Source organism: Apodemus sylvaticus, chromosome 15 (genome assembly GCF_947179515.1).
Source record: "Apodemus sylvaticus chromosome 15, mApoSyl1.1, whole genome shotgun sequence".
Taxonomy (NCBI): Eukaryota; Metazoa; Chordata; class Mammalia; order Rodentia; family Muridae; genus Apodemus; species Apodemus sylvaticus.
In genome coordinates, this window is record NC_067486.1 from 8,314,682 (window position 1) to 8,327,355 (window position 12,674).

At 48.6% G+C, this 12,674-nt stretch overlaps 1 protein-coding gene across 15 annotated transcripts in view; it reads left to right on the forward strand.

Annotated features, from left to right (window-relative positions):
• The window catches only part of Tiam1 (TIAM Rac1 associated GEF 1), a 344,338-nt gene that overhangs the window by 250,294 nt on the left and 81,370 nt on the right, over window positions 1-12,674 (forward strand). For all 15 annotated transcript variants that reach the window (XM_052157908.1, XM_052157899.1, XM_052157895.1 and 12 more), the window contains 3 exons: window positions 4,065-4,289; window positions 6,317-6,502; window positions 11,934-12,080. In XM_052157908.1, the coding sequence (XP_052013868.1) occupies window positions 4,065-4,289; window positions 6,317-6,502; window positions 11,934-12,080 (558 nt within the window). The remainder of the gene's footprint in view (window positions 1-4,064; window positions 4,290-6,316; window positions 6,503-11,933; window positions 12,081-12,674) is intronic.

Consider the following 12,674-nt stretch of genomic DNA (forward strand, 5'->3'; position numbering starts at 1 on the left):
AAGAACTTCTCCTTCCCCTCATTGAACTTCATGTCGTGTTTACAGCATCCACAGAAGGCAGCAGAAGAGTCACAAAATCAGGGTCTCTACCTGGCTACCGACATAGCGCGATGTAGGGGATGGCTGGCGGCGGTGGGCGGGCCAGGGTGAGCCAGGGTGTCCGGGTGGGTGTGGGTGGTCTCTTCTACCTCAGCGGCCCCTGGACTCTAGTGATGAGCACTTTCTCAGATCATGTCTCTGACAGCATTCGCCTCCAGTGAGGTTAGTGGGCCGAGCTGCTTACCTAAGTGTCAGGTGCCAGTCAGGCTTTAGTTTATAGAGAGGCCGCCCCGGACCCCACTGCATGCCGTCAGCAGTCCACTGTGGTCACTTCATGAACTGATGAAGTCTTTCAAGACTTTTCTCCACAGAGGTAGCTGCAGAGAATGTTAGCACGGAGGTTTCACACCCTCTCTTCAGGACTGGGCTCCCTTCCTGAACCAAGGACCAACTTTCTCCCGGACTCATTTAGTGAATTGTTCTGCTTTGAAATGAGTTCAACTTAACGACAGTGAATGGCTGTTTTATTTAGACTGGACAGCAGGAGCAAAACTTCTCACTAATGGAAATGCCTTCAGCCACGGGCAGGTTTCCTGAGTTAGATGGCTGAGACGTCACAGTGGTTAAGGGGCTGATGGCTAAATGTCTCATAAACCTGCCTTCACACACATCTCTAGCTGTAAGGGACTGACATTTTTCTCTTCCTCTGATTGTATCTTATTTATTTTTTCATGTTTGTGCAAGTGCATTTGCGTGTGTTTAAGCCAGGGATGGGAGCCTTCCACTTATTTCATTTTATTTTGTTTTATTTTGGAGGCAGGGCCTTTTCATTGGCTAGGAGCTCTCTGACTGGGCCAGGCTGCACTGGCCACCAAGCCTTTCGATCCTGTGACCGTCTTCTGGCTCTGCGCTTACAGCATGTACCCCTACGTTCTGGGGTCCATGGGGCTTGAACTCGGGTCCTCGTGCTTTGTGACAAGCACCTTGAAACTGTGCCCCTCCCTCACTCCCTTTACATTTCTGAATTATTCTGTTCTTTTCATTTATCATATAACGCACCTAAAATAACCCCATCCTAACCAGTCACGTCGTGCCCAGTCCATTGGCATGGTACTCATCCACATTGCTATGCCACAGTGCTTCTGTCAGCTCCCAGGACAAGTTTTCTTTTTACTTCACTAGACTTCTGTACCTACCACAGAACTCTCCGTGGGGCCCAGCTCCACCCTCGCTGGTTTATTTATTTGTTTGATTGTCTGTGTGCTGAGGATCAACCCTGGGAATGCTGGGTAAACACCACTAAGGTAAAACCCTGTCCCTCTTCTTCCCCACTTTTTTTTTTGTTTTTGCTTTTTTTTTTTTTTGAGACAGGGTTTCTCTGTGTAGCCCTGGGACTCACTCTGTAGACCAGGCTGGCCTCGAACTCAGAAATCCGCCTGCCTCTGCCTCCCAAGTGCTGGGATTAAAGGCGTGCGCCACCACCACCCGGCTCATCCCCACTTCTTAAAAGAGAGATGGATGGAGGTAGCCTCTCTGACATCAGAACCCTGCCCATGGCTGAGGTGGGTTGAGGTCCTCGTAGGAGGAAGAACTGATTCTCCTCTACTCCAGTCCCGGGGAGATCTGATGCCCTCTTCTGGCCTGCTCCAGCACTACACACATACAGTGCACAGATATACACACAAAACACATGCAAGAAGTAAGAATAAATAAATCTGTCTTTGTAAAGCTGCCACTGTGTGTGTGCTCTGACACACAGCTTTGCTGACCGTATGAATATGTTTAGCTGGTTCTATGGCGTGAGTGCATGGAGTGGGCCACAGGCGTCTGTCCCCAGCTTCAGTTGGCTGTACTGAGCCGTTCTCTGAAGCATTTATCCCCACTCCCAGCAGCCAGGAATGCAAAGTGCACGGGGCTTCAAGCTGCCCTCAACGTTTTCCAGCACTGGAGTTACTGTTTTCTTTTGTAGAGAATAATCCGCATTATTGCTTTTCCATCCGAGTTGATTCTTTCGCTAACAAAAATAAAAATGTGACCAGGTTCGGTGGCTCACCCTGGTAATCCCAGAGCCACGCAGGAGGCCAAGGATGAAAGATGGAGAGTTTGGGCCACCTAAGCTGCCTTAGCCTGTCTCTAAAACCCAGCCCAGGTAAACAAATAACAGTCAGCCTCTCCTGGGGGCCCGGGCTCAGACCCTGTGTCACCCTGGCAGTGGCTGCAGGGCTTCACTGTCTGTGGGAGGAGCTTGGACAGAGCTTGAACTCTGCTGTTCAGGGGAAAGGTGTAAGACAAGGAGCCTGACAGGGAGGATAAGTCCAGGTTCTGCAGGAGTGAGCGCTCATGCGTCTACACAAGGCAGCTCCGTCTCCATCTTTACCCCTCAGAGTCGCCTGTGGCCGCAGTGTTCTCACCTCATGGTCTCCACCTGCTCAGTCTGTAGAAATCCATTCATCTGCGTCCCAGCCGCCCCCTCTGTTCAGTTCTGAGCATACGCAGACGACCGAAGTCTTTATCCGCTGGCAGTGCTCAGCACAACCACCATTCAATCTTTTAGGCTTTCTAGCTGGGTTTTCTTGCAAGACAGCATTTTTTAATATTGGAAGCCATTTCTTTGGAAAATACAAATCATCCAGGACGATGACTGATGGCCTCAGTTGTCCTTTAACTAAAATGTCCACTCTTAGGCACTGAGGAATAATACGCTGGAGCTGGGCAGGGCTCCTGGTGAAAGGGTTTTGTTGGTAAGCCAGCCAGCGAGTAAGGAAAAAACAAGGGGGACATGATGGCAGCTGCCACCGTGATGTAGTGACAGTCAGTCATTTCTTTAGGGGAGCTAAACCCGGTACTGTTACCGAGTTCTGTGGGCTGAAGGGAATACCCGGAAAAGTCTGGGATCTCCACATTTACAAATATTTCCCAATTGGTCTCCTAGTTTTTTTTTTTTTTTAAAAAGCCTTTATTAGCTTTTTTTTTTTTTTGAGAATTTTATATAACCTACTTTGATTATATTTTCCCATCTGCCAATTCCTCCCATATCCTCCCCTACCTCTCTTCTTACCCATCTTTCTGTCTGTCTGTCTGTCTGTCTGTCTGTCTCCCCCCACTCCATCTCTCTCTCTTCCTCTTTGTCTCTCTTTTAACTCATTGAGTCCAGTCTGGGGTGAGCTGGGGTAAGCTAGGGTGAACTGGGATGAGCTGGGGTACACTGGGTGAACTGGGGTGAGCTGAGGTGAGCTGGGGTGCGCTGGGGTAAACTGGGGTGCGCTGGGATGAACAGGGGTGAACTGAGGTGAGCTGGGGTGCGCTGGGGTAAACTGGGGTAAACTGGGGTGCGCTGGGATAAACAGGGGTGAGCTGGGGTGAGCTGGGGTGCGCTGGGGTGCCCACTTCCCCTTCCACACTGGGATTTTGTCTGGTTTGAGCTGTGCAGATCCTGTGAATTTTTAATAACAAGTTACCGCATGAGTTTTTGCCCCAAACGTTACCCCTTTGCCTTGCAGAGCATCTCTGTCTTATGCCACCCCCATTTGGGGGTCACCTGTCCACTGGCGCAGGTCACAAGTGTTCTTGGCAGACAAGCTGTTGGAAGTTTGTGGTGGCTTGTGGGCCGTCGCTGCTCATGAAGCATTCCTGGAGTTCCCCTAGGATGTATTGATCCTGGCTTCCTTGAGCCTCTCCTTGCCGTAGATTTGATAGAGCTGTTTAAGACTGGGAAATGTTCTTTAGAAGTGCCATTGAAGCAACAGAATTTCTCAGGAGCATTGGTTGTTAACATATGGATTCTTCGAGGATGCTGTTGGTGGGGTTGGGTAGGGTGGGGGCTGGCCCTCTTTTGTGGATTTCTAGAAGGGGTGTGTTAATGTTGGCTTCTCTCTCTCTTTCTGTGTGTGTGTGTGTGTGTGTGTCCGTCTGTCCATCCGTCTGTCTGTCTAGACCTGACCCCTTGCCTCAGAGATAACTGCCTCCCAGGACACACTGCTAGTTTCTGTGAACTTCTAAAATGAGTCCTCTTCCTTCTCCCACAGACCACGAGCCAGACAGAGCTGGAAAACTGGATCACCGCCATCCACTCTGCCTGCGCAGCTGCCGTCGCGAGACACCACCACAAGGAAGACACGCTCCGCCTCCTCAGGTCGGAGATCAAGAAGCTAGAGCAGAAGATTGACATGGACGAGAAGATGAAGAAGATGGGGGAGATGCAGCTGTCCTCGGTCACCGACTCAAAGAAGAAGAAGACCATACTAGACCAGGTGACCACCGCCTTTGTGCGCCCGGAGCGGGGCAGATTTGTTAGGGCTTTTGTTTATATTTTTTGTTTCTGTCTGGGAATCCTGAAACATCTTCTGTTATCTCTGCGGCAGCCTGTCACCCAGACTGTTAAACTCTTCATTGTGACTGTCAGATTTCCTCGCCTTTTGTTCAGAGTCGATTGTTTTTGCTCCAAAGGGAACAATAAGACATTGAACAGAGGCAGGGATGGGAGAGGAGAGCCTTCCGGCTCCTTCCAGTCCATGTGTTGCCAGGGGAATCTGTGCAATTTGAAATCTGTGATTTCCTTCCCTACCGTACCATGGAGCTGACCTGTGAGGAAGATTCCTGATTCCTCGATGAACTTACAAACCCAAATTTAAAAAGTGACAGGTGTTTTCTTAAAAGTCCACTCAGCTGTCCCTCACTGGGAACTCATTGGGAACTGGTTTCCAGAACCTTGCAGAAACTCAAATCTGTGTATGCCCCAGTCCTTGACATAAAAGATGGCTTAGTATGTGTTCATAACCTATACACATCCCTGTGTCATTTGTGACACCTGCAAGATATAAATGTTCTGTAAGTAATTGCTGGGCTGTAGTGTTTAAGAAATAATGACAAGGCAAAGAAGTGTGTACATGGTCACTATGGCTGTAGGGTATATAAGGCCTTTGCTCTGTTCTTTCTATTATTGATTGCTGTAGTTTTGAATTCACAAAGCTACTCACACGGAAAATTCGCATAGCAAAAATCCATGTGAAGTGAGCAACAGTTAGCGGTCAGCGTGTGTGCATTAGGTGGCCACTTCCTTCATCCCGCCCAAAAAGGAACCTAAGTCGTGTTTCCCACCCCTATGAGGTGTTCTCTAACAATGCAGTCACTCAGTGTGCGCACCTTGCGCCTGCCTTCTTCCTCAGCAGAGCCTCTTGTTGACCTGCACCCACGCTTACACATCCTCTGTTGGGCCCCATTTTTCCCTTGTCCAGACACACCCCTGAGCCATTTCTCCTCTGATGAGCATCTGAGCCATTTTCAGCCTCTCCTCCTCTGTAAAATCTGCCATCATGAACGTCTGTGTTCTCACCAGTTTCACCCGAGATTAAAGAGGGAGATGTCACCGATGACCCCTCAACCCTCACATTGTTCTTTCTGAAGATTTGACTTTAAGTGTCTCCTGTTGTTTGTCTGGGCATTGCGCACATTCTCGGTGGCCACAGAGGTAGGAAGAGGGCGTTGGAACCACTAGGGATAAAGTTAGAGGCACTCGTGAGTTGTCAGGTGGGTGCTGGGATCAGATCCCCGGTCCTGTCAGAGCAGCCAAAGCTCTTAGCTGCTGAGCCGTCTCTCCGGCCCCATGAGCTTACACTCTGTGTCAGTGTGCCATTCTAGAATGCACTCTCCCTTCTGGGATCTTGCTTGAATGTCATATCAACAGCTAGAGGATATCTTGCCACTTTGAGTGACAAAGTATGGCACTAGCTGTGGGTGGAACCCCGTACCCCAGTATCTGTGTCTGCATCATTGACAGTTCACTACTTCCAACCCTTTCTTACCACCCACGATTACCAAAGCTTTCTGTATTTGTTTTTGACCTTTAACTGACTTTATTTTTCTTCTCTTTTCTTGATAAAAACTCTCTCTTAGCCCACATGAAAGTTCCTCGGTGCTGGAAATCCCTCCACTTTCCTTCCTTCTGTCTTAGGTTTGTGGTGAGAATTGACACCACACACACACACACACACACACACACACACACACACACACACATATCCCCACGAAATCTCAGCTAGGAGAGCTCCAATAACTAACAATGTAGTTTGCGTTTATGATACTGCATTTATGGTTACAGATCTTTGTAAAGAAGAACACATGCACCCTAAGAGGACTAGTGCCTCCTCGGTTATTTACCCTCTAGAATTGTAATTGTGCCTTTACAATAAACAGATCTGCACGATGCTTGGGAGAGAAGGTGGCTAACGTTTGTTCTTGCCCTGCCTGACTCTTCCCCTCTCTCCCCTGACTACCGTAGATCTTTGTTTGGGAGCAGAACCTCGAACAGTTCCAGATGGACCTGTTCCGTTTCCGCTGTTACCTAGCCAGCCTCCAGGGTGGGGAGCTGCCAAACCCCAAAAGGCTGTTGGCCTTTGCAAGCCGGCCCACGAAGGTGGCCATGGGCCGCCTTGGGATCTTCTCCGTGTCATCTTTCCATGCCCTGGTGAGTAGAGAAGCAAGTGAATTTTGGAAAAATATTCATCTCAATGCTTATTCCTGAGCAGGGCCTGACAGGGGTTCTAAAGTGTTTTCCTAGTTTGCTGCCAATACAGATTTCCAAAAAGTCTTCACTTTGTAGTTGATGCAAAATTTTATTTGAATGTGTGTGTGGAAATGTGCTTAAATAAATCTCTTTGGATAGGGCTTAAACTATTGTGTAAGGAAAATTCAAAGGGCATTGTTCCCACACCCCTCGCTTGCCCCTGTTCGTGGTGTTGGGAATCAAAAGTCTCCCACATGCCTAAGCTCCCTGCCCCTGAGCTGCAGCCCAGCCCGTAAGGATGCCATCGGAAGGTGCGGGCACTGCAGTGCTTGTTGACAGATGTTAGTTTTAGGCAGTTTTGGCAAAGTTCAAAAAGAAGTTAACTTCATGTAAATGATCGATTGAGGGCTTTACTTTGTGCCTGAATCTGTTCTCTCATGGGTAGTTGTACTCTCCCCAGTCCCCCCAACGACATAGACTAAACACAGATCTTTGTGGAGATTGGAGGTCTCACTCTTTCATAGTTTGATGGCTACAAATATATGGTGTGTTTGAGGAAGGCCAAGTTTCAATGATGAAGTATTCGAACACGTGCTCTCCTAAGGAAGGAGGCTTTTTTTGTCTGACCCCTAGAGCAAGCAGCAGGTTGTGTGTTTGTACTGTGTTGACGATCTGTAATCTTGAACACTTGCTAAGTTACAAACAGCTTTAGGTACTTTGAGCCCATTTCAGCCAAGGGGAAAAAACAACCTGTGTCCAAGCAACACTTAGACGCCCATCCAGGGGGACACCCTCTTAAGGGCACCACGCCTGCGACACATTTGCTGTGGGTTTCAGTAGATGTTAAGTATCAGGGCCCAGACCGAGCTGCTCTGGGACGTCCCAGCTGAGTGCCAACTGAGCCCTCCACTGAATTCTGAGCTATGATTCAGTCCATGGTGTTTTCATTCTTTGTAAATAGATTTGTGTCGTAATTCAGGTAATTAGGAGAACTGTATTTTGAAAGAGGTCTTAAACACCAATTTCTAGAATTTCATCTGCTAATTTCAGCCCTTTTGCTTGTCTCTATGACTTTTGTTACATTTGTGTTTGTTGTGTAGTAGCTGAGCGACGGAGGACTAAGTCCTGAACCCAGGTGTCAGGGTTGCTATTCCTGCATGAACATCATGACCAAGAAGCAAGCTGGGTAGGAAAGGGTTAATCCAGCTTACACTTCCACATTGCTGTTCATCCCCAAAGGATGTCAGGGCTGGAACTCAAGCAGGTCAGGAAGCGCAGGAGCTGATGCAGAAGCCAGGGAGGGATGTTTCTTACTGGCTTGCTTCCCCTGGCTTGCTCAGCCTGCTTTCTTATAGAACCCAAGACTACCAGCCCAGGGATGGCACCACCCACAAGGGGCTCTCCCCACTTGATCACTAATTGAGAAAATGCCCCACAGCTGGATCTCATGGAAGTACTTCCTTACCTGAAGCTGTTTTCTCTGTGGTAACTCCAGCCTGTGTCAAGTTGACACACAAAACCAGGCCGTACACTAATCTTCATTTACGGCATGGTCTAGATCTGTTAGTTTTTAACTTAGCCAAATCTTTATTCTGTGTGGGGAGAAAATATGAGATGAAAATTTTCACTTTGTCAGAATATCCTCATCAAAAGTGTTTATTTATTTTTATGAACAGGCAAGCTCAGGTGAGGCACCACCTCTCCATCTCCAGTACCCACACCCTCTGCCCTTTGCTGCACATGAGCGATCGGGAGGAAATACAGTTTTATTTTCTACTTCCAACTTGCATGCTTTGATTATTCTCTCATAAGACATTGGAGCTTATGTCTCCGAAACAGACAAGGAAAAGCCGTTGAGCCACTTGTCATAATTGATCTTTGACCTTCTAAACTCCCCTCTTAAAGCCTATGACATATGCCCTCCTCATTTGGTTGGTAACTCTGAAGGGACTTTGCTCAAGTATTGGAAGGACGCTGTTTAATCCCCTAAGCCCGCCCCTCTGTTACTTGCTTCCTGCCTCTCCAGCACAAACCTTGGTGTCCTGGCCTGGCCTGGCTGCAGCGGGGCTTTGACTTGAGACAGAACAAGTTAGGTCACTCAGTCGGAGTATCTCGTTCTATCTCCCGAGGGACAGCCGGGGCAGAGAATTTCAGAATTTCTGATTTATTGGACACCCACTCCCAATCTCTCCTTGTTGTTTGACCCTGAGGGTCTCCTCCTCTCAGTGGGAGCTGAATCATTCTTCAATTTCTCCTTTGTCTAGGGTGTTCCCCCTCCCCTTTAAGTGGGGGTGGAGGAGGAGCAAGGGGACCTACCAGGCCAGGGGAGGGCTTTGAGCTACAATGGGAGACCCATTCACTAGGAGAGCCTCGCTGCTGAGTGATTTGCCTTCATTAGCTGAAGGGTCCCTGCTGTACTCTTTGAAGAAAGGTTATCATTGTTCTTGTTTGCACAGATGAGCTGACTGATAGCTTAGTCAGGTGCTGCCACAGAGGAGGCTTTGTGTGGGCCAATCATTGAGAAACCTCTGAGTTCTTGTCCAGCATGTCTGCCAGCCTGTCTTTCTATACCCCTCTGGTGATTATTGTCTTGAGAGGGGTGGGGGTGGAGTGGGGGTGGGGGAGGTGGCTACCAGTACCTTGTAGGACCTTAGCACTTGAAAATAACTGCTGGAGTCTTTGAGCAGCCTAAGTCAGCCAGCCAGGCACTGAGAGTGTTGGTGGGTAGCACAGGTTTATCTTTCCTGTGCTTTTTCTTTGCTCCTGAGATTATAAACCCAAGAGTTCATTGCTGCCCCGTGATTTGATTTTAAATGTTTTTATTTATTTATTTAGTTAGTTATTTGATTGACAAATCCACCGACGCCCCTGGCGTATGTCAGTTGCTAGCCTTGTGATGAGGGTTAAGAGAGCTAAGAATGCAGAGTCTGCCCTACTGGAGCCTGGTGCTCATGCAGGAAAGACGGGGAGGGGGAACACATGCAGTTAATGCAATATGGTTAAGTGCAGACAGTGAGGCATGCTGGGAAGGAAATGAGCAGGCTAACACACCCCTGCTGTGATAGTCACCCCTCAGCATTCTCAGAAGAGTTGGCATCAGGAGCCCCTGAGATACCCAAGGGGGTGGCCAAGTGCCTCACACACCCATTGTTGCGTGCTGTCCCCACATCTCGGGGCTTACCCTCCCCGCACTTTGATGCAACGCAGATGTTCTGCAGGTGCGTATCCTGCATTGTTTACTGAACAGCGGTGAGGAAAATGGCTCCACATGCTCAATGCATATTTTTCCTGAATAATTTTCATCTGAGGTTGCTTGAATCCACAGATACGGGGTGCTCACCCCTCCTGGGTACCAGTGTGTAGCATGAGGGCAGACAGACCGACAGACACTGTACTTACAAGTAGCCTTTGCTGTTTGCAAATTCATGGAGACCAAACAGCTGAATTTTTTTTCTTTTCAGATTTTCTTTTGGTTAGGGTTTCAGAGTTCAATACTGTTTCTTCTGTGTCTACACAGAACACACTTGTGTCAGCATGTTCTGATCTACTCATTTTACAACCTTTGTTTGCCTTCGACTTATAAAGTAGAGACCGGAACATTTGACGGGTTTTATGATGCCTTCTCTTTGTGAGGACCCTCCCCCTTAAATACCTAAAGAATAAATATAGGTTAAAATCTTTCTCATAAAAAGTCTCACGGGAATCTTGGCTCCCGCTTCTTAATGCCCTGATCTGTTTCTTAAGTACTTAGTGGAGAGGATGCAAGATCCCATGGTTCTCTCATGCTTGTTTACATCTGAGTCCAAAGCCCTTCTCCCTAATACCCCGAGAGCGAGAAGCTGTCTGGCTCCAGGCCTCAGTGCGTGTGGGGGCCTTGCTCACCCACTCTCTGGGATTCCTTCCTCGATACTATCAATACCAAAGACTCAGGAAATGCCTTGAGGCTGACGTGCGGAGGGCTGGGGGGCCCCCTGTGTTACCCAATACCAGTTCATCCCCGAGGCTGATGCCAGTTGGCATCTGGCACGTTGGGAGTTGCCCGCGTGGGAATCTATGACAAGTCGATTCTTAGACATTCACCTTCAGCGACAAAGAGTAGGTGGGGGCTTCCATTTCCAGTCTAACTGGCTGCGCCTCCTACCTCGCCCTTTTGAAAGGAGATTTTGTGGGTGGCCTGTTGAGATCTCCTGGCAGAAGAGCCCTGAAGCTCCAGGAGCATTGCTTATAACCTGTAGGGTAAAGTTCAAGCCTGGATGCTCTACGGACTTTCTGGACCCCTTAGACACCCCCAATTCTGCAACTGTCGCAGGGGCAGCTTCAGATATGGAGAATTCTGTTATGAAATGTTTCCCTACTTAGATGGTACCTTGGGGGCATCTCAGCACAGGATAGCTTTAAAAAGAAATACAAGTTTAATTTCTTCTCCACATAAACATAACATGTAAGTTATGGAAAATCTGCGTTACAGTTCACACACACACACACACACACACACACACCCCAGACACATACAAGAAAGGGAAAGCACATGTGTACATGAGAGAAAACCCTGCATTTATAAGTACATTTGTTGGTCTTGGATGCAGCTCAGTGGTAGGGTGCATGTCTAGCATGTGTAGGGGCCTGGGTTCAATCCCAACACAATGAAAAATACAAGAGACAGAGAGAGGCAGTTTAGCTCAGTGGTCCAGTCTGCATGGCGGTTCCCTTGGTCTTTCATCCTGGAAAAGGCCGATGTTTCGGGCTGTGACCTAGTCCTTCCTATCACTTGGGAACTGTGCCAAAGAGAATAGAAAGCCCCCTCCTTTGAAAGCATTTCCGGAAGCTGCCCCATTAACTAGAACTGGTCACAGTGCATGCCCTCACTCCAAGGAAAAGCCCACTTGGACTTCTTGGCCAAGTGCCCAGATACATTATTGATTTTCTAGTGGAGACACTGGATATTGGGGCCACGAATTACTTGCCTAGCAAGAGGATGGTTTTCTATTTTCTCAGAGACGGAGGAGAGCGGCTGGCTTAAATCCTGCATGGAATCGCAGCAGGCAGACACCTGCTGGGTCTCACTACCCTTCAGGGTCATTTTGAATTAAAATGCAGAAGCTGCTCAGTGGCTGTCAGGAGGCTTCTCAGGAAAGTGTGGCTCTGTGGGTACAGCCGCTCAAGCCTGCCTGGAGGCGGCAAACTCTTGGCAATGTGTTATTTTATTTATTTATTATTATTGATTACTGGTGGCGATTGAGCTCACCAGCTTTAGTCCCCGTGCCGAGGCTTAAAGCTTTGAACACTAGGGTCGTTGCTCAGTGGGAGAGGGGGTTATGGAAAGGTGGGACTGGGTGGCAGCTCAAGGCACTGGTGTCAGCCCCGTGGCTTCTTCTGTCTTAACCAATCCCAGGTGGCAGCCCGGACTGGTGAGATCGGAGTGCGAAGGCGTACCCAGGCCATGTCCAGATCTGCAAGCAAGCGAAGGAGCAGGTTTTCTTCTCTCTGGGGCCTAGATACTACCTCCAAAAAGAAGCAAGGACGCCCAACCATCAACCAGGTCGGTCCCAGAGTCAACACAAAGGATCCACTGACGTTGCTTCTGTGTCAGTGGATGTGTGCGAACACGTGCATGTGCGTGCTTGTGTGTGTTTTTACTAACACTTTAAATCAACTCGACACTTCGGTTCTGTGAGACAGGTTTTAATAAGTAGTTTACGACCCAACCATTGAGCCGTGCCATTAGTCTGCATCCACATCCGGCTCCCACCTGCCCTCTACCCAAACTCTGGCTAATTACAGACCTAGTAAAGAAAGTACAGAATTCATGAAAGTCCCCAGAACAGAGCAGGCTCCATAGGAAGTCAGGCGAGCCTTAAATACAGCCTTCTTAAGCCTTTTCTGAAGCTGGATCAAAGGTAACTCCTGGGAAATGTGACTGTTTCTTTGCCTCTGAGATGTGGAAGGTGCCCTCAAATGGGCAGCTCCTTTGCCTATAGGAACGAGGACCCAGGAATGTGAGAGGAGGCACCTGGCTGGCGCTCCTCAGATCCAAGCCTAGCAGAGGATCGCGGGGCTCACATGGTCTGGGCTGATGCTTGGTGGAGCCGTGTGTAAGAGACACAGTGGCCTGTCTGGCCCCTCTCCTAGCTGA